Source organism: Dryobates pubescens, chromosome 7 (assembly GCF_014839835.1).
Source record: "Dryobates pubescens isolate bDryPub1 chromosome 7, bDryPub1.pri, whole genome shotgun sequence".
Classification (NCBI taxonomy): Eukaryota; Metazoa; Chordata; class Aves; order Piciformes; family Picidae; genus Dryobates; species Dryobates pubescens.
Genome location: NC_071618.1, coordinates 4,207,347 through 4,229,038, shown reverse-complemented (window position 1 = coordinate 4,229,038; position 21,692 = coordinate 4,207,347). Strand labels below are relative to the sequence as shown.

Sequence of the window (21,692 nt, the reverse complement as noted above, 5' to 3'; positions counted from 1 at the left end):
AACATGATTGTGGAAATTACAGAATTGTGGTGGTCAAAAATTATTCAGTATGTCCAGTTTGGGGTTTTTCTAATTTCAAGAAGATTCTAATTCTTTGTCATTTAAATTTTGGTCGAGACACTTGAAAGGCAGACATTAGGTTAAATGAAATTTGCAATCAACTTTCATTTTGATCCTTAAGTCTTGCATTGAAAGAACTGCTGGCAGGTAGCTGGAAGTAAGAGCTTGAGGGAAAAGTGTTTCCATCCTTTTTGCTCAGGTACAACCCTCTGTTTGTACTTGAATCTGAAAAGTATTTAGGTAAATAGAGCTTAGCTTCCAGTCTGCTTTGCTTTTCGTCTTCACTTCCAACTTTGCAGTCTGTTTAAAGAAGCAAAGTAAGATCCTGCTGTGAGGACAGAATCCATGTCCTCATTCACATGTTGAGCACCTCTGATTCTACATTTCTTTCCAGTTTGTCAGTTTTGTGAGAGATGATGTCTTTCTGTGTTGTGCCACAAGATGAACTGCATTTCATTATCTAAAACTTGTGAGGTAGAATCTCATTCCTCTAAAGTTTTCTTGCATTTAGGATTTTTCTAGTTTTAGGATGAGCTACTTTCTGATAATACGTCTTATGTTCACTCCATCTTCCTGAATTTATAATTTGGAAGTTCTTTCTATTTTAACATGTTTTTAAGGGTGTGTAGTTACTTTTGTGTCAATGCTACAGTTGAAAAACAGAATACAGAATTAACCAGATTGGAAAAGACCTTCGAGATCATCAAGTCCAACCTATAAACAGACAACATTACTTGCAAGCCAAACAGCCTGTTCTAGTTCTGGACTGCATTTGCAAACTGATTTTAACCAGCTTAAATTGATGGATTTTCCCACTGACTCATAATATAATGACTCAACTTGGCTTAGTTGTTGAGACATCAATCCAAATTTTCAGAGCTTATCTGTAGTTAGAAATGTAGCGTGTTGAGCTTACTTTCTAACATGCTGCTGATACTTAATGCTGTCACTATAGGTTTGTTGCAAGCACATCAGACTTGTGCTGTAGCCTTGCATAATATAAATCTGATGGGGTTCAGCCAAATTACATGCCTTACGTATATTCTTTGCTACATTTCTTTGGCATGCTTTAACTGATCGCAGTCACCCCTTTCTAACTCCTATCCAAGGGACATTCTGAGATACTAGACATTAAAAAGATAATAGGTATCTTCTAATAGATATCTTAGGATATGTGTTTTGTAAGCTTTACTGATTAGTGACATTTTCAAGGCCTTATTTTACTGTTTTATATAAGCAGTTAGAAGGAATGCACATGTTTGGCAATACTTGATCCAGCCACTATGATTTATCCATACAGAAGAGAGTGGTAGTTGTCTGGTACATGTAGCAATCTTTTACACATACTGCTTTAGCTTCCGTGGTTTCCAGTGTCTCTTGACATCTTAGGTGTGGATTGAAGTAATTCATGGCATTGTAGGACAATTCTTAACATCATGGGGTCTTCTCTGTAGTTCAGTACTGCACTGTGGTTGCGTGCATTCACAGGTGTATTGCCTTCTCTCTTTACATCAGCAGTACTATACCAGCATAAACATATGTGCTGGTAATCCAGTATGGTAGTGAGATTGAAACAGTGAAGTACTGTACCGTACTCTCATAACTAGTTGTACAACCAATATTTAGTTACTGGAAAGAAGCAGATCATACATTAGTAGCCTTAACTTGTCATTTAACCCATGGACCCTGAAGACTGCAAATTCTCTTGGCATATCAGATGAAAATTCCTTTGTCTTTGTGCATTAAGAATTACTGCTCGGTGAAGAAAAGCCAAGCAAAAATATTGCAAGGAAATGTCTTTGCTGGATATGATTTTTGGTAGAAGAATACAAAGGCCTTTCTACCATGCTACCATGAAATGACTGAATACTACTTAATTTTTCAGGACAGATGAAGTTTGCAGAAATCATGGTTGATGGTAGTGAAGACCTTGGTTAGATTGACATACATCTTAACATAGGTATCTCTCTTTTTTTTCCTAATTTCTTTTTAGCTTTAAAAGTCACATTAACTTCATCCACACCTGACCAGGTGTTGATAGAATTAAGGCTTCCCTACACCTATCACATCTTCAACAGTCATCTTTTTTTTTCTTTTTAATACTGCTTTTTCAAGTACAAATGAATGCAAACTTGATTTCATGGGGTTTTGTAACTTTTATAACATACAGAATTTGTGTAAACCACATCAACTCTCATGGTGGTTCTTTAGTATGATAGGAAAATAAACAACCTGTTAAATTTTTACTGGTTGTACCTTTTGAAAAGCAGTTTGTGTCGTATCCTGGGAAACCGCTCTGGAGCAACTCAAGATCTTGTTTTTTCTACCCTAAAAAAAAGTTAGCTTTATGGTGTTGGTGCCTAGGTTTAGCCTTTTTTAGAAAACTTGTGAGAAAGTGGGAGTATTGAATTTTCCACAGTCTAGTCTGTTGCTTCCATAATCCTTACCTCAGGGCATCTTAATGTCTAGTGTTTATTGTGTTGGCTAAAAATCAACGTGGATATTCCCCATCCCATCACTGCATCTTTAAAACATTGGGAAAGCATCTGTTTGTAGACATTCTTCATCCTTTGTGTAGCTTAATCATTTCAAATCTAATTATTAATGTGATTATTTGGGCCTATACTTACACTGTCAACAAGCTCTTTTTCAACTTCTAGTTGAAAAGATTGCTGTACAGACTAAAGTCTCCAATTAAAGCAGTATTTTAACGTAGATCAATTCAAACTTAATTCCAACATACTAATTCACTAAATATGTAAATATTAGTGGTCACTGGATTGCAGAGACTGAAAATGGACTTAAAATAAACCAAAACAAAATAGAAACACACACACACAAAAAAAACCAACCCAAAAAACCCACGAACCGCTCCACAACCTACTTTCGATACTAGTTAGCAGAGTGAGAAGTGTTTGTATTTCAACTCTGCCTGGAAGGTCTGAGGCTGGATTTTGACCTTTTTTTCCTGGTCCAACAACATGCAGATAGTTGAAATCCTTTACCATTTAGCCAGTGTGCCCCTTCTTTAAAGGCACAGCCTCAAATGGTCACAGCATCCTTAAAAATATTGGCCAGATGGGCATTCATCAGTTCACAGATTACAGTTTATTGATGTAATAACATAATTTGTGAATCAAAAATATTTTTGGTGTTTCATAGTTACCTGAGGCATTTTTACTTGATTATTGTAATTAAATTCTCTTTTAGCTTTAGTTAACTGTGTTTTTAATTAATACACTTGGATGCAAAGCATAGTAACATTGATTCATATAGTGATGTCAAGAAGTATTGTTTGTTTACTTTCATGTTGGTACATTTGTCTGAAAAGGTGTGCCAGAAAGCGTTTCTTTCTATTTCCCCTTCCCTCCCCAACACTGGAGAGACCAGAGAAGTCCTTCATCCTTACCAATCAATAGGTTTTAATGGCTTGCTAATGATCAAGATTACTTATTTCCTGAACATAATCCATTAACAAAGCATACTCAGACTAAACGGACTAAAGATGGGCTTTTGTCTTGGTAAATCCACAATCTTTAATCAAGGAGAAAAATCACCAATTAGAATATAAGTCTACCCCTACTTGCAGCCTGACACTAGCCCTTCCTGCCTGGAGTACCTTGCTTATGTATTGCAGTTTCTCTGGGTATTTTCATTGGAAATGGGAGTCTGATAATAATAACAGCGTGCATGTACACTGTTAAACATTAGAAAGCTGTGTTCATTGAAAGGTGAAGGGAAAAACTGAGAACATGTTGATGTAGTTAGAGCCATTTCCAAAATATCAGTGTTGCAGAAGCAGGGAATGCATTGCAGAGCATAGGTCAGGTTCTTTGCTTTAAGTAATTCTCTTTCGTCACTGGAAGTATTCTGGGCATGAGGGTGTCACTTAATCTCATGGTGACTAATTGACCATTTAGATTACTTTCAATGCTAGGCATATAGTTAGTGTTCCTTCTCTACTGAACTTCTTTTAACCCCCCCCTTTTTTTTTTTTAACCTTATTTTCTTATCTATCTATGACCTTGAAAGTTAAACACATAGCTTTTTTGGTATGGTTTTAAAATTTCATAATATTGTAGCTTTTCATATGTTGACTCTTGCAGCTCTTTTTAACTGTATTTTTATGTACATTGCATAATGTACTACGCATTGGATAAGCTGAACTGCTTTAGAAGTATTTTTATTAACAATAAAAATAACACAAAACTAAAACAAGCTGACAGAAGGTCAGAAATAATGTCACCATCTGGGAATGAGACTGTGAGAATCAGCAGCAAGATTGCTGCAGAAGGGAGGTGAGGTGGGGAGAAAGTTGGCTCTGTGTGGTCGAGTTTTTTGTACCTGCTGGATCAACTTGAAAAAAAAAAAAGACCATTGGCTTTTACATTTGCAAATAGCATGAGCAAAAGCTTGAGGCTGGTCAGTCTGATGTCAGATAAGTCATTTTTTGAACAAGATTTAAACTTGCTATTTATTTACTTTGCTTTTAGTAGGTGCACATGAACAGCATGTATGTAAGAAACTGAGTTTGGACAGCAGACTCGGGGTGTTCAGCTACATACAGTTTCAAACGCAGAGGATCAAGGCTTTATTTTGCCTGTAGGGTCTGGTTGAAGATCACGTGTCGAGTGTTTTTGGCAAGGAATTATTGCACTAGTGACTACCACTACATAACTCATTACAAATATAATGAAGCTTCCCCCCCCCCCTTCTCTTTCATAGGTAATGTACAAACGAATTCTGCAGCAAGCAGGTTTTATACAGTTCGCACAGCTTCAGTTCCTTGAAGCAAAAGAGCTCTTCAGGTAATTGTGTGACAAGATACTTATTAATTTATCTTCTTTTATAATGAGTTACTGATTTGGGGTTTGAAAACTTAGTCACTTGAATGCTCTTGGATATAGATGTGAATTCACTGTGATAAAATAGTTGTGTTGGAGTTGAGGACAGAGTAACATTGATTCAGCTGTACAACCAAAGGGGTGTTTTTGGTGTGCTAATACAGTAACAGGCTGTGATCCCGTAATGTGCATGTGTGGAGACTTCTTTTACTTTATGCCTATGAAGATCAAGGCTTTATTACTGAGCCTGTGCTGTGACTTCACAGCATAAACATTGCCTGCAGTTCTGTTGTTTGTTTTTGCTTTGAGTTTTAGGGTGGGTTTGTTTGGGAGGGGGGTGTTGTTAGTTTGGTTTGCTTTGGTTTGGGGTTTTCTGTTGGTTGGTTGGTGGGGGTTTTTAATAAAATAAAAGCCTTTTAACAAAACTGTAGTGTTAAACATAGTGCAATTGCATCAATAATTTTAACTGATGTTTTTTTGGAAAATGTTGATACAGAATTTAACACTGGCTCTGGTAGGACTTTTCCAGAAGACAAAACTATTTGTTCTTGAAGCCTATATTAACTTTCCCAGTGTAGCTGTTTCAGCACTCACTTGTTTACGAATTGACCTTGGTAGTCCACTTTCATTCAAAAAATGCTACTTGTTATCTTTGTTTTACCTGATAATTCAATTTCTGTTAGCTGTGCCTCATCCTGTGGTGGGTCACTGTCCAGAGTTAGTGTAATCCATGCTGACCACGTAAAAATTTAAATCAGTTTAGAGTCTGTAGAATAGGATTAAGGCTAGACAATTTGCTGTATATTGTAAATGTGTACAGTACAGGAAAAAAATTGTCCTTGGGTTTATGGAAATGTATGAAGGAAAGTAAAGCTTTCAGGAATGTTAATACTGCTGAGGGACTTTGCCATTTTGCCTCCTGCTCACCAGGCCTGAACAGCATTTAGTGGCAATAAGCTTTGGCCATAACCAGTTACTGTATCACCTTGTAATGTCTGACACTAGTGAGCAACTTGCGATCTTCCAGGTAATCATCCAGACACTAGACTGAATCACTGCTATTGTGTATCTGAAGCAGAAGTACTGGTGGATGTGGGGAGGCCTGTGGATGTAGTCTACCTGGACTTCAGCAAGGCCTTTGACACTGTCCCCCACAACAAACATGTCAGCCCATGGCTTGGATGGGAGCATACTGCGAGGGGTTAGGAACTGGCTGGAGGGATGAGCCCAGAGAGTGGTGGTGAATGGTGCCACATCCAGCTGGCAGCCAGTCACTAGTAGTGTGCCCCAGGGATCAGTGCTGGGCCCCATGCTCTTTAACATCTTTATTGATGATCTGGATGAGGGCATTGAGTCCATCATCAGTAAATTTGCTGATGACACCAAGCTGGGGGCAGGAGTTGATCTGCTGGAGGGTAGAGAGGCTCTGCAGAGGGACCTCGACAGGCTGGACAGATGGGCAGAGTCCAAGGGCATGAGATTGAACACATCCAAGTGCCGGGTTCTGCACATTGGCCACAACAACCCCATGCAGAGCTACAGGCTGGGGTCAGAGTGGCTGGAGAACAGCCAGGCAGAGAGGGACCTGGAGGTGCTGGTTGATGGTAGGCTGAACATGAGGCTGCAGTGTGCCCAGGCAGCCAAGAGGGCCAATGGCATCCTGGCCTGCATCAGGAACAGTGTGGCCAGCAGGAGCAGGGAGGTCATTCTGTCCCTGTACACTGCATTGGTTAGGCCGCACCTCGAGTACTGTGTCCAGTTCTGGGCCCCTCAGTTTAGGAAGGAGGTTGACTTGCTGGAATGAGTCCAGAGAAGAGCAACAAAGTTGGTGAGGGGTTTGGAACATAAGCCCTACGAGGAGAGGCTGAGGGAGCTGGGGTTGCTTAGCCTGGAGGAGACTCAGAGGTGACCTTATTGCTCTCTACAACTACCTGAAGGGAGGTTGTAGCCAGGCAGAGGTTGGTCTCTTCTCCCAGGCAACCAGCACCAGAACAAGAGGACACAGTCTCAGGCTGTGCCAAGGGAGGTTTAGGCTGGAGGTTAAGAGGAAGTTTTACACCGAGTGATTGCCCATTGGAATGGGCTGCCCGAGGAGGTGGTGGAGTCACCGTCACTGGAGGTGTTCAGGAGGAGACTTGATAGGGTGCTTGGTTGCATGGTTTAGTTGATTAGGTGGTGTTGGATGATAGGTTGGACACAATGATCTTGAAGGTCTCTTCCAACCTGGTTTATTCTATTCTATTCTACAAACTGTGTATAGTTAGGAACCCTTTACAAGATAACCACAAATCCCTTCTATGTGTCTTGCCAAGGGACTGTTTTTTCAGTGTAGCCTGCTTGTGGTAAAATAGCATGTTGAGATTGTATTGGCTGTTACAAAGTGCATTCATTGTCTAAGTGTGGTTAGGTAGCCAGACTTGTATAGCTTTGCAGCTGTTTTAACTATGACACTTTGATTTTATTTATTTTTTTCTTTGCACTTTATTCTACCCTTTCTGTGGGGTCTAATCTGGGGGCATCACCTTGCTGGTGGTGGCCCAAGCATCTTTCAAAAGCAGTGGAAAGGGGGAAATGCATCCTATGGGAAGCCCCAGCACCATGTGGAAGGAGCGAAGTTATGCAGCCTCTATTGCAACTAGCAATCCGTCTGACAAAGGAGCTTTAATGAACAGGATTGTGGGAGCTTCTCTATAGAAGGAAGCATGCTTCACAAGAAAACATGCTGTCCAGGCATGAATTTAGAAGCTGAATCAGCATACCAGGGTGTTTTCATCCTCTAAAAGTTGCGACTCGAAAGCACACCAACTTCTGAACAGCAATTCACAGTTGTTCATGAATTGCTGAAGTCTGCTGAGGGAAGCAAGCAAAGATAAGTTTTTTGTGTTTTTCTTCTGACTGGCTGTACATAGGCTATTTAGAGTATTTTAGTGACTGAAAAATCTCCTTATGGAATCCAGGTTCTGTGTTTTTCAGCTAGTGTTAGCCAGGAATAACTTCAGTCGTGGGTGGTTTTAGCAGTGAAACAGTGGCACAGTATCTCCAAGATTTTGGTGTGACATGGGCCTGCTTCTGGCCAAATTTGAAGGGATAGTGTCTCGCTCCACAGAAAATATGCTAGTTAGAGGCTGTGAGAGAAAATTATTATACTGGACTAAGGTCTCATTTTCTCGCATCAAAAATCCTTGTTGGGTAAGCTTGTGAAGATTCAGTAATAGCTTATGCTTCAGAGCTTATAAATATTGAAACTTTAAAGAGGAATGCTTTCCTGATGAGTTCTTCTGGTTTGCAGATACTTCTGAATATTGAACTGGAATCTTTCTAAACTTTACTATTTTTAATAAAACAAAACATTAACTCTAAATTTTACAGTATTCTTTCGTCTGGGAAAGGCTTTCCTGTGCAGGAAAGGCTAAAAAATTGCTGGTACTTAGAGACATAAGAAGTAGAAATCATTGAGAGATTTGCATCCTAAATGTGATTCAAGGATATACATTTCTGTTGCAGCCAATGGGATCTAGGCAAAACAGCTAAATCATATAGGCTTCTTTGACATCTCTGATATCTGTAAATTTAAGAGGCTGCATAATAATAATAATATTGTGCTAAACCTGAGGTGCTAGAAGCAAAAGACTTGGGTATATGTTTTGAAGAGAGATGAAATCCTTTGTAGCTGCTCCTAAACCATTTCCTCTAAATGTGGTGAAAAGAGCCACAAGACTCCACAGATCCCAAGAGCTATAAGCCCCAGTATGAATGTTAACCATTCATGCAGGTGAGGTCATTCTTTAGCATTTGGTATTTTTCTCAAGTAGTTTGTTCTGGTTCATACTGTGCTTTTAAGGAGGCTGCTTTATTGCTGTGAGGAAAGCAAAACTGCATAACATGAGCTTGACTCAATCCTGCTTAAGGGAGCCACTCCGAATTCATTTTTAACAATGAGCATTCACAGCCCAGGGTTTGTACTAGCCTGAGCTGGAAGCTGGTTTTGATTTTCCTTTTGGAAACTAATGGTCATTAAGGCTGTAATCCATGATGTTTAGAGGTGAACTAGCTGACTACTTCCTCATCTAGGAAAAACTGGATGGTAAAACAAAAGAAGCTGCTGTAGAAGTTCAAAAATGTCTTAGAACAACTTATTAAAAGTGGTATGTTAAATTATATTATTTTTAGCTTCTTCCTCCATCTCTGTGGTCATAGTCTTCATCTCAACCTTAGGCCATGTCCAAATAACTTGGTATCATAGCCAGCAAATGAACTAATGTTTATATTTGAATTTCTGTGAATTAAGAGCTCCTTGCTTCTGCACCAATTTTGAATAGCCTGTTGATGCTACTCAAGTTATGAGTTGGCTTTCATTCTGAAAACAATGAGTGAAGAACCTTGGAGGGGAAAAAATAAACTGTTTCTTTCTTTAAATAGGGTTAATTTTGTATTGTAATGTATTTATCTGGGGGCCTTCAAGTCTTAGACTTTCACAAGTAGTTAGACTAGTCAGTGCTGCTGTTAGATTTACTGTAACGAGTTCATACTGAAAACCCAAAAGCTCTTTGAACCATCAGGTCATGCTACTGACAGAGCTTGCTATTTCTTGGTTATTTGGCCCCTTTAAAAAAAGCCTTCATCTACTTGTGAAATCTGTTACAATGCAGATCCTAAAAATTTCAAAACCAAATATCAAGTCTGAAAATAAGGATTAAAAGGAAATTTCAGCTGCAGAAACCTGCAAAGTGGACATGAACAGTTTGAGTTAGAAGCTGGCCTTTCTATCATGGAGGTGGGACATAGGCAGTAGGAGCTTTGTGTACCAATCAGAAAAACTTGCTATACAAACCTCTGAACGTGGGAAGCTTTGCTGTGAGAAGATTTTTCTCTGTTGTGGTCCTTTATTGCTCATGTTGCTGTTCCCATGCTTTGCTGTCACTAGGTTCTGGAACAGGTTTCTTGCTGCTTTTGAGTTTGCTTATTGCTGCTGTTTCCCAGAACATCATTCTTGTGTAGATTTTTGACCCAAAGGACAGGATTTACTTTTTTTAAAAGAAGTTCTAAGTAGGTGTTGCTGTGGTAATACTTCCCATTAGTTCATATTTCCCAGATGGCTTTGGAACTGTGTCTCTGGCAAGCAGGGTATGCTCCTCTACTTAAGTTACAGTAGTATGGAAGGGATGAGTCTGCTTCACAGTATCACTAAGGTTGGAAGAGACTTCGAGGATCATCAAGTCCAACCTGTCACCACAGACCTCACGACTAGACCATGGCACCAAGTGCCACGTCCAATCTCCCCTTGAACACCTCCAGGGACGGTGACTCCACCACCTCCCTGGGCAGCCCATTCCAATGACAAATTACTCGCTTGGTGAAGAACTTTCTCCTCACCTCAAGCCTAAACTTCCCCTGGTGCAGCTTGAGACTGTGTCCCCTTGTTCTGGTGCTGGTTGCCTGGGAGAAGAGACCAACCCCTATCTGGCTACAACCACCTTTCAGGTAATTGTAGAGGGCAATAAGGTCACCCCTGAGCCTCCTCCTCTCCAGGCTAAACAACCCCAGCTCCCTCAGCCTTTCCCCATAGGGCTTGTGCTCAAGGCCTCTCCCCAGCCTCATTGCCCTTCTCTGGACATGTTCAAGTGTCTCGATGTCCTTCTTAAACTGAGGGGCCCAGAACTGGACACAGTACTCAAGGTGTGGCCTAACCAATGTAGAGTACAGGGGCACAATGACTTCCCTGCTTCTGCTGGCCACACTATTCCTAATGCAGGCCAGGATGACATTGGCCTTCTGGGCCACCTGGGCACACTGCTGGCTCATGTTTAGGCGGCTGTCAATCAGCACCCCCAGGTCCCTCTCTGTTTGGCAGCTCTCCAGCCACTCTGACCCCAGCCTGCTTGTGAAGATCTTTTACAGTGTTCATCTGGAGAAATCTGCATCTTAATATACACCTAGGGTTAAGACTTGTTTCTTTCTGGAATTCCTTTCAGTCAAGGTTGTGAAGTCTTTTTGAGGTTGCTGATGACTGGATAGACAAGAACTAAAATAGTAGAGTAACCAGAGTTTCTTGTAGAGAACAACCAATTGATTTTTATTTTCTTAGCAACAGTATCTCCTCCATTTCAGGAATGCTCATTGTTAAAAATGAATTCTGAAAAATTATTTTGAGAGTGAAATAAAATACAGATCCTGTTTTCATGATGGCTTTCTAAAGCAAGGCCTGGGAGGAAGAGTTGTTCTAGCTGTGAAAATCAGGGCGTTTTTTTGCCATACATGGAAAATCTTCTCATTTTGGTCTTGTGTCACAATGTGAATTCTTCAAATGCTTGAGGAATTTCTTCAACCTAGGCTGAAAAAGAAATAGTTTGTGTAGCATATCTGTGTTGCATCTTGCTCCTGGATATAATATAGATGCCCTTCACATGCGAAGTGGAAAGTTACTCCGTAGTATCTGTCATAGATGTACACCCAAGACTTTGGCACTTACCTTGCACTACTAATGGTTAGATGGATGCGTAATCAGTATCCATGGTTCAGTTTTGGAACCATGAAGGAGGAATCTGGCACATTTCAGGATTAGGGAAAACGTTTTCATCATCCAAACATGTTCTGAAAGCTTTACTTTCGTATAGGAAGTTGTTGTTTTATACAGTATGATACTTGCATAGTCTTTTTGGCTTTCCTGAAAGAGTCTTACGTCTCCTAAGATGATTAGCTCTTATAATGTATGGATGAAGTCTATAGGATTTCAAGTTCCTAGGACTGTCCTAGGAACTTCACTGAGGCTATTCAGCGGATTTTTGTATATGCCACAAAACAGTTGTTGGATGTCCAAAAGACTGGCCAGTCTCTGAATTCTCAGAGCTTTCACTATCTAGAAGAGAAAATTATAAACAAATTCTGATGAGAAACAGCAGAACCAAAAATTCCAAATTTGTTCTGAATGTATTTTCTCCAGTATTTGCAGAAACTGACAGCCTGTTAGTGGCCTGACTCTAAGCATATGCGAGCACACACTCTCAGTATGTTATTTTTTGTGCCTATGTATACTTTTTCTTTCTTTTTGCTTCATCTAGTTTGACACTGTAATTGCAGAAGCGGCCAGCTTGATGTCCGGGAGCTGATCTCTCTCTACCCCTTCCTGTTGCCTACTTCCTCTTCATTTATACGGTCTCATCCCCCTCTTCATGAGTATGCGGACCTAAACCAGCTCACCCAGGGGGACCAGGAGAAGATGACAAAATGCAAACGATTCCTCATGAGTTACTTGAATGAAGTCCGCAGCACTGAGGTCGCAAATGGCTACAAGGAAGACATTGACACAGCTTTACTCAAGCTCTATGCAGAGGCAAATCATGAAAGCCTGCTGGACCTGCTAGTTTCAGAGAACTTCTGTCTTCTAACAGACAGTGCGGCCTGGCTGGAAAAACACAAAAAGTGAGTGGATTTTTTGTGTGTATCGTGTCTTTGAGACCAGAGGAAAATTTGTGTTAAATGCTGTGGGCTTCTGGAATGATGTGTTCAAGTTCTTGTAGTTTCTTTGTTTAGGCTGGAGGTTGGGAGGAAGTTGTACACAGAGAGAGTGATTGCCCATTGGAATGGGCTGCCCGAGAGGGTGGTGGAGTCACCATCACTGGAGGTGTTCAGGAGACTTGATAGGGTGATTGGTTGCATGGTTTGGTTGATTGGGTGGTGTTGGATGATAGGTTGGACACGATGATCTTGAAGGTCTCGTCTGGTCTGGTCTGGTTTGGTCTATTCTACCTTCAGAGCCAAAAGACAATTTGACCTGACTTGTCAACATTTTAAAATGTTGATGCAAAGATACTAGTTGACTGTCTGAGGTAAAGGAAATGTATTCTGTCTTATGCTGGTGAATACAGAGTTTCACTGAAAGGGCTTGTGTGCCAACACAAAGGATTGGTACAAATCTGGAGGAAAAGAAAGATCAAGAAATTGTTTGTGCTCTTGACAGTGTGAGAGTTAAATGGACACAGTAGTAGTACAGAATGAAAAGATGCTTTAAAGCATGCATCACATCAGGTGGAGTCTGTTAACCAGATAGCAGCTTTAAAATTGTAGTGGCTTGTTCAGGGAAAGAGGTTTTGCCTTTGAACTGTATACTTTCTGTGCTCCCACTGATTTGCCAGAAGGAGGTTCTTTAAGATGACTGTAAAAGACTTCAACTTGGCAGTGCTAGCAGGTGGGGAATTAACTGTCATTAAGCAGGAAACACTAGATAGTAAATGTGGAAACTACAAATTCCAGTTGTAAGGAGTGTCTTAGATTTAATTTCTTTAAACTTGGTGATACAGCAGTAGTAACTACAGTGGTGAGGGGGAGCCTGTAATGGTGGGGAGTTTTCAGCTATTTCAGGTGTTTTGTTAAATCCTGTTTGCCATGCAAACCATGCCTACAAACCTCTGTAAATATGAGGGGTAGAACATCGTTTCATGAGAGCAGCCATTACAGAATTTCAGCTGTATTTGTGTTGCAGTACACACAAAACCCTCTGTGGTGACACTGTACAAAGCTCTTCCTTGCCTGACATGTTTTTCTTTACTGCCCCACAAAAACAAATTTCTGATAGACAGTTTTAAGTAAAAGCATGTTGAAGTTTTGATTTGAAATTGGTAGGACAGATCCAGTGATTTTAATATTATTTTCTTTTTATGCAGGTATTTTGCCCTTGGTCTCCTGTATCACTACAATGGTCAGGATGCTGCAGCACTTCAGGTTAGAGCAAAGCTTTTAGTGTTGTCCGTAAACCATTTCAAAACACTGGTTTACCTTTGAGATAAAAATATGAGATGCCTGTTTATCTCTTCAAAAATTTAGTGGTGTATAAGAGAAACTTATGCTAAAGCTTCCTTGGATAAATTAATGTGCTAGATCTGAAAATCCTGAAGAGCTTACTGAGGGTGGCAACTCTATTTAGACACTTGTATGCTATTTTTAAAGTGTAACTATGTACCAGAAGAAAGGTTTGTACTCTTAGAAGACAAGACAGAAGTACCAAAATAATCAAGAGATCACTTTGAAAGGTGTTTGAGGGACTTCTTGGACATATGTGCTGATTAGTCTGTATACACACAGCAAAGCTATATTACAGTCTTATGTCAGACACTGGCATCAACTACGAGTTTATATTCTTGTCTGATGATGCATAGTGAAGGTGTTCTGTCAGATCTGTGGGTTTCACCTGGGATAGTAATCCCTCTGGCTACTGACTTCCTGATGTCACCAAGGCTAGCAGTGGTTTGTAGAATGCAGACTAAATAATTTTAGTATACCTGGCTGCAAAACCTTGTCTAGAAAAATGAATATATTCTTGATCAATAAATAGTATGTATGTCTCAAACCATATCCAATAATTTGTTTACCATACCGTGTGGCTGTTTGAGTATGTTCGTGCATTCATCTCAGTTGTGTAAACGGTAACTTCCTGAGCAGAAAAGCAGTAAGGACAGCAAAAATATTATGTGCTTTTGTCATGTGCAAGATATTGATGTTTAAAGGAACAAGGAACAACTGGTCTTCCAGATGTTAGCACCTGTTAAATTCTGACTATAACATATACAAAGATAATCACACATGGTACTTAACATTCTCCAGCCAAAATGACAGACGAGCAAAAAATAGGTTTTCTTCTAAATTCTTTATCATTTGCTTTTACTCTTGCACTCACAACACAGCAACAGTATCCCATGCATTGGAGAAAAAGACTTCTATCTAAAGATTTCTTTGTGATTATTGTACTTCCTCCTGAAGTATTCAGCCAGTCACTCTGAATGAGACCCCATGTGATATGGGGTCTGAATTAGTCAAATGTGACAGGTGCAAGAAAAGCCTATGATGGTTTAAATTTAATAACCAGTGAGGTCAATCACAATTTGTGTTCCTAGGAACTCTCTTTAATTCCACTATTACCAATGGCTAGTACTAACTGTTAGAGCAGCTCACATAAATTTGGAGTTGGAAGAGCTAGTACATGGTTTAAGGGCTTTAATCTCTGTGGTGGTTTTTTTTGTTGCAGTTATGGGTGAAAATAGTTGATGGAGACATTGAAGATTCTACACGTTCAGATCTCTATGAATATATAGTAGACTTCCTTACGTTCTGCTCAGACCAAGATCTGGTGTGGAAATACACTGAATGGGTTTTACAGAAAAATGAAGAGGTTTGTGGTTGGATTACTTTTGACAGACCATCAGTGTTTCACTGTGGTGGGGTTTGGATGTTCATTAATGTTGTTCCATCTTGACAGTTACCTGGGCCATTTTTGCAGAATATTTAATGCCATTTATATGTGTGATCAGCAGAAGAAAACTTCCAGATGTCTCAATCCTTCTGAGTCCTTCTTAACAAATGCTAGTAATAATTGCCTCTTGTCATAAACAAAGTTTATATCATTCTGTGCAATGAAAAATACAGCATGTCTTCTGCTTTTCTTCATATCAAGCATGGTAATTTTCAGATCATTAAATAAATCATCTAATAGGTTAACTGTTTCTGCTGTTTCTTTCTCTGAAGGATTCCAGGGATGTGTGTTAGCTGTGTATACTAGGATATGGAATAAATAGCTTTCATTCAAGACAAAATCTTTGTTATATGAATTAACCTAATCCAGAATTCAAAAAAAATTCCAACCCATTTTTGTAACATCTATTAGTGTGCCATGCTGTTAAATGGGATACTTGATGCAGTAGCAGACAGTCTGTGCTGTTGGAACTTATCACTGCCTAATTTATATTCATTTAAAGCTTGGTTATTCCATGCAATATCTGGTTATTATAGAAGTCTCTGTGTATTACTGTGTTTGATAAGGCTGTAAACATTATGGTCTCTAACTTGAGCTTTCTTGCTGCAAAGGCTGAAGTCTCTTGTTCTGCTATTATGCCTATCTGCTTTTTTTTTGTGGCTGCTGGAGGCTGTGCCCAACACAAGTTTGATAGACTGGACAATGTGCATTCTGTAAAACTGGGGTAATGGAGAGAGGAGTGAGATCACAGTAAGCACAAGAGTGGTGGAATCTTGGTGGCATTAAGCAGGGCTTTGTGCTATCTTCCTGAATAATGAACTAACCAATCTGATAGTGCTATTTAATAAGTATTTAAAATATAAAGGTTCCTAAATGCAGTTAACTCTTTCTAGGTTGGCATACAGATTTTCACTAAAAGGCCTTTGGAAGAGCAGGAGAAAAACAACGTTAATCCAGATGACATCATCAGTTGCCTTAACAAATACCCTAAAGCACATGTTAAATATCTAGAACATCTAGTATTGGAAAGAAAAATACAGGTGAGTCCTACAAGAATACTAAAAATAGACATAGGATTCAGAATCCAGTCTATGATGAGCACCTCTGGGAGAAAAAACCAACGTCCAGAACAAATAAGCATAATTTGAAGACTTTCAGATGTACCTGGAGAAGGGAAGGAGTGGGTTTTAAGCTTTTCAACTCTGGTGATGGCAAGACAGTTGCTTACCTCCCTTCAGAGATTTGTTGGGTCAAATTTGAAGGTCAAATCATTAACTTGTTTTGGTGGACGTTGGGTAGTGGATACTGTGCCTTCAAAGCACTTCTCGACCTCCAGTGGCTTTCTCAATCCTTATTGCAGAAATACAGTACGTGAAAATGAGGATTGAGTTAGATAAACCTTTTACAAGGGAAACAAAAGGAGAGGACACAGTGGAGGTCATACTTGTACTCAAAGGGAAAAAGACTTGCTTTACTGCATTGACTTGCATTAGGTGAGCTTGTTAAAGAAAATAACTTTTGCACAAGAAAAGCTTATGATAAAGCTTGTTTACATAAGGTGTAATTGTGTAAATACACGCCCCTCTAGTTGGAGGGGAGAATGGGTTGACTTTGTAAACTGAGCTAACATTGTTCTTTTCATCTGTAGAAAGAAAAGTACCATACTCATCTAGCCGTCTTGTACCTGGAGGCAATAATTCAGCTGAAATCTCTGACCACAGATAATTTTACACAAACAACTGAGCTGCTCTTTAAACTACGCACTCTTCTTCAGAAATCTGACCATTATAGGATTCACTTTATTTTGGGTAAGATATGTGTTGTTTCTTGTAAATGCTGTATGCTAGTTCCAGCAGAAAACCAAAGCTGTCATCAGGATAGGAAACTAAAAGATCTGAGGTTTCTAGGTGTTACTTGGTTGACAGGCTTCCCCATCAGTATTTCAAACAGACACAAGTTAATTTAGAAAGCCTGTCTACGAGTGTTGTCTTTGATCTCCCATAGTTCATGCAGTAGAGTGATGTCTTTTCCACTGCATCAAAGACACAGTACCATAACCAGCTAGGAAAAAACCTTTGTACAGTTATCTTCTCAATTTACGTTCAGTTGCATTTCAAGGATGAGCATGTAATTTGTGATAACCTTTTGCAAAGGGAAGGCTTACAATTGTTTGGGGTTTTTTGTAAGCTCTCTGGTTCTCAGTAAACTGAAGCAAATCTTTTATGAGCTTGACTACCAAGGACTTGTTTGTTGTCCATAGCCCAGCCTCCCTCTGAGAGCTGGGGTTCAAATGAAGCAAAACTATGAACATCTTTTGGAGTGAAAAGTGCAACATCCACCTTGCTGTTGGTATAAGGCAAGCAACAGCTGAGCTAAATTTTTTTTCTTGGCCAATGCTTGTAATGGCTATTTTTAATACACTTTCAAAGGGATGAAGGGGAAATTACTTGTACTAAAAGATGTGAAATACTTTTCTGGAATTTAGTGGGAAAATCCAGGGAATGTGGAAATACCTGAGCAACAACTAAAATGATCTATAATTTAATGCCCCTTTGGCTTTCCAGTCAGCCATTGGCAAATAATGTACAGGTATAACATACCCATTAAAATTCTTGCTCTTTTGTATCTTTTAGTTTTTAACCACATTTTTGAGAGCAATCCATGTACTCCAAAGCACAGGTTTTCTTGCCTGACAATTCTTATCTTACATAGCATGCACTGATCTCACATTTATGTATTTCTTCTTAATAACTGCAGTACTTGGGGGGAGGAAAAGCCCACATTGTATTTCCATACCTTTTACCGAGGTGTATGCCTATCCTTTATTACCTGTACAATAAGTACAGGATTTTCTACTTTATCTTGAAATGCTAGATGAGCCTGCTATTTTCCCCTGCCTGTCTCTGATGATTTAACTTTGAACTGCCATATTGGATTAAAGGTTTCTAGTGTCCTCTTCCTAAAGGGAATCACTACTTGATATTTCTTGTCTTTTATAGAGTTAAATCTATTCTGTAATTTTAATAATAGTGTGAGAGGCAGAGGTTTAAAATAGGTCAGCTTTGTCTTACTGTGTATCATAGATGGTATCAGTGTGGATAGGAGTGTGCAAGACTGAAAGACCTTTTTTCTGTATTTTGTGGTGTATTTGTTTGTATTGACTGAGAGAGAATAGTATTCTCCAGTGAGCAAACACTGCCTTGTTTCTTATTTCACAGACAAAATCCAGGGCACAGATCTCCATATGGAAAGTGCAATTTTATATGGAAAGCTGGAAGAACATGAGAAAGCTTTGCATATCCTTGTCCATGAGTTAAAGGACTTCCATGCTGCTGAAGAATATTGTATATGGAACTCTGAGAACAGAGATGTGCAGTACAGACGGAGGCTTTTCCATATGCTGCTGTCAGTGTACCTAAATCCAGGCTCTTCAGATTGTGCCCTGGTCATGGCTGCTGTGGATCTCTTGAATAACCACGCCGCTGAATTTGACGCAGCTCTAGTTTTGCAGGTGGTGCCTGACAGCTGGTCAGTGCAGCTCCTCTCCCCCTTCCTGACTGGAGCAGTGAGGCAAAGCATTCACACAAAAAGAATGACTCAGACTTCACTTGGGTTAGCACAAGCTGAAAACTTAATATACAAATACGAGAAGGTTGGTTGCTTGGTGTTGGTTTGTGGTTTGGGGATTTTTTTTGAGTTTCTGGGTTTGCTGCTTGTTTTGGTTCTAATAGAGGCACTTTGGAGCTTTACAGTGGAGTCCTTTGGTATATAAATAATGAGAAGAAGTTTTGAAGAATTCAGTCAAAGTTATCTTCATCTCCTTGGCAGTTTTACTTGCTGCATTTATTACTTTTTGCCGTGACTGCTAGATTTGGACTTAATGTTATACTTTCTCTGTAAAGTAAAAAGAAAGATGAGGGCCTTTGGTGAATTTCTGGACTGAATGAAAATGAATCTGGGATCTGCAGGTTAATGAAGTTCTTGCATAAACTAACAAATGTGAAATAACAGATTTGGGATTTTTCCTCTGGAATTGAGACCTGTTGGAATTTGGAAAAAATGGTTTACCCAGCACTTTGTATTAATTAAAGCTTGTTAGTAACTTTTGTTAGTGGTGAATTCACTTGTGAAGCCTTTTTCACAAGTGCTCTAGCTAGAAAGCTGGAGCTGTGCTGCTTAAAGCTCCCAGCAGATTATTGCATCCGTTCAGTTGTAATGCCTATGACATATCCAGCAAAATCTGTCTGGAATAAAAATATGTCAGTGCTCAGTTTGCTGTGGAGTTATCCTGTGAACTTACTTAGGAAACTGCATTGGTTTTTCAGCTGCATTAAATGTTTGTGCTTTTCTTTATTAAACAAAGTGGGGGAGGGAAGAAAAAAAGAATAATAACAAGCAAGCAGTACTTAAGAGGAAGCATGAAAATGAGTAACTATGAATGTGGAAATTGAATTCAAATCAAGTAGTGTGAGCTGTCCTTTACTACCACCTCTGCCATTGACCAGGTTTGTTCATTTGGTACAGCTGAAATATTAGGCCTTGTAATATCCTTTCCTTTCTTGCTAGATTCACATTTAGATTTATTTTTCTTTCTTCTCCTGTCTTTAGGTTAAACATAAAGGAACACCAATTCTTCTTTCGGACAAAAAGGTCTGTCAAGTGTGCCAAAGTCCTTTCTGCGAGCCTGTATTCGTAAGATACCCGAATGGGGGTATGGTCCACACACACTGTGCTGTGAACAGACATCTGAATTCAAACATGTCTCATCACTCTTCCAGCTCCAGCAATCAGACTTGAATCATAATCCAGTCCCACAGGTTCCCGTGACTTGTATCCCATTAAAAGTGGGCTGGAAAAAAGAACAAAGTGCAGCTACTTTTGGTATAAATCAAGATGAACAGCTAGTCCTTGGATTAATGGGAAGACTTCCAGTAAATATGAAATACACCACTTATCTTTTTTTATTTCTAATGAATGTAGATAGAAAATTCACTACAAGGAATGGACAGGTGCAAATATGGGCTCTACTGTACATAGTAAGAAACAGTTAAAGAAAATGATCTTTTTCTTCGGAGCAAGGAATGAATGTTACAGAGACAAGGTATGCAGTTAAGAAATGTCACTTTGCACTAAATGTGGTGTTGATAAATTTGTGGAGGTGGAGGTGGTATCTGGAATTCTTTGAACGTTACATGACAAGGCTGGTATCATGCAGCTTACTATCAAGACAAAGGTTGAGTGTTGGTTATAATGTTTGCTGCTTCATGTCCTCTTTGGGGCTGGATTATCTTCCCCAGGCTCACATTTTGAACTTGATTTTTGCTCTACACATTGTTTGGTTTCAATGCACTTTTCTGTACTTCCTCTCTCTCCTCTGCTATATAGCATTTAAGTGTAAGCACTGGTCCATTAAGTTTCTACTCCTACAGTTACTGTCCTAAACAGAGTGGAAACTAATAGCCTCAGTCAGACAGCTGTGTTTGGAAGATAAAAAAAATGAAGTCAGATTTTAGTCACTTTTATACTGGGGAAGAGACCTTAACTTTTATTTATTATTATGCAAATACATGTACATACAGTTGAATAAATTGATCTTAGAGCATTCTAGAATTTCTTTAGAGGATAAAGATGTAGCTGATACAGAAGTGTACAGGTCATGTGATAAACGTTTGCTGTAACATAACATAGGCAGATTGGAACTCCGCAAGAATAAGGTTTAGTACTTGTGACTGACTTTGTGAAATCAATCATGGAAAGAAGGTATAATTGGGAAGAAATCTACAGAGGTGCACTACAGGGGTGCTGGGTCTGTTCTATTCCATAAAAACATTCTGTAAACTAAGGTTTTTCAAATAACAAAAACCCTTTGCTGCCTTTAAGCATTTCCATCACTGTTTAACCATGTTAAAGCTGTCAATTTAAAAGAATCCGCTTCCTACAAGAAAGATTCAAAAATGATGAATTGAAATAAAAGTGAAGTATTTCAAAGTCAAAACATTTCTTCTAATTCTTTAATGCTCCAGTAAATACCTTGCTTACTGGCCAGCATGCAACTGAAGTAGTACAGCTGCTTACTGTCTCAGTAGTCCAAATTGGAGTGGAGCTTTACAGCAAAACAGGATAAGCCCCATGGTATCTTCTAGGGTGGGGTCATGGCAGAGGTCTTCTGATACGGAAAAGTTGGTTTTATGAAACAACCTTGTAAGCATAGTGCAGCTTCCAGGAATGAGCAACCAAACTACATCCAGAGGGGGGGAAAAAAAAGATCCATTTCTTTGTCTTTGAAGCAAAAGACCTTTGGATCTTTGTTTCCTGAGTGTGAAATTAGGAAAGTATAGCTGTTGGGTTGAGTTAAAAAAATCATAATCCAAGTAAGAAATGTTGTGGCTCTTTCTGCTAAGATATATATGCCACATTTAGTGGAAGGCATCTTCCAAAAAAGATAAACATAAGCATATTTTACTTAATTCTGGCATGAGTGATTATTCTGAGTTGTACTGGTATGAGCAGATTCTTCTGTATTTTATGTTCGTGGCCTTCAAATA

At 39.3% G+C, this 21,692-nt stretch overlaps 1 protein-coding gene across 1 annotated transcript in view; it reads left to right on the top strand.

Annotated features, from left to right (window-relative positions):
• The window catches only part of TGFBRAP1 (transforming growth factor beta receptor associated protein 1), a 36,808-nt gene extending 15,544 nt beyond the window's left edge, over positions 1-21,264 (top strand). Inside the window, exons 5-12 of the mRNA XM_054162950.1 lie at positions 4,786-4,868; positions 11,982-12,323; positions 13,565-13,622; positions 14,923-15,066; positions 16,041-16,187; positions 16,796-16,955; positions 18,366-18,799; positions 19,756-21,264. Coding sequence (XP_054018925.1) covers positions 4,786-4,868; positions 11,982-12,323; positions 13,565-13,622; positions 14,923-15,066; positions 16,041-16,187; positions 16,796-16,955; positions 18,366-18,799; positions 19,756-19,944 — 1,557 coding nt within the window. The 3' untranslated portion in view covers positions 19,945-21,264. The remainder of the gene's footprint in view (positions 1-4,785; positions 4,869-11,981; positions 12,324-13,564; positions 13,623-14,922; positions 15,067-16,040; positions 16,188-16,795; positions 16,956-18,365; positions 18,800-19,755) is intronic.
• Positions 21,265-21,692: the final 428 nt, after the last annotated feature.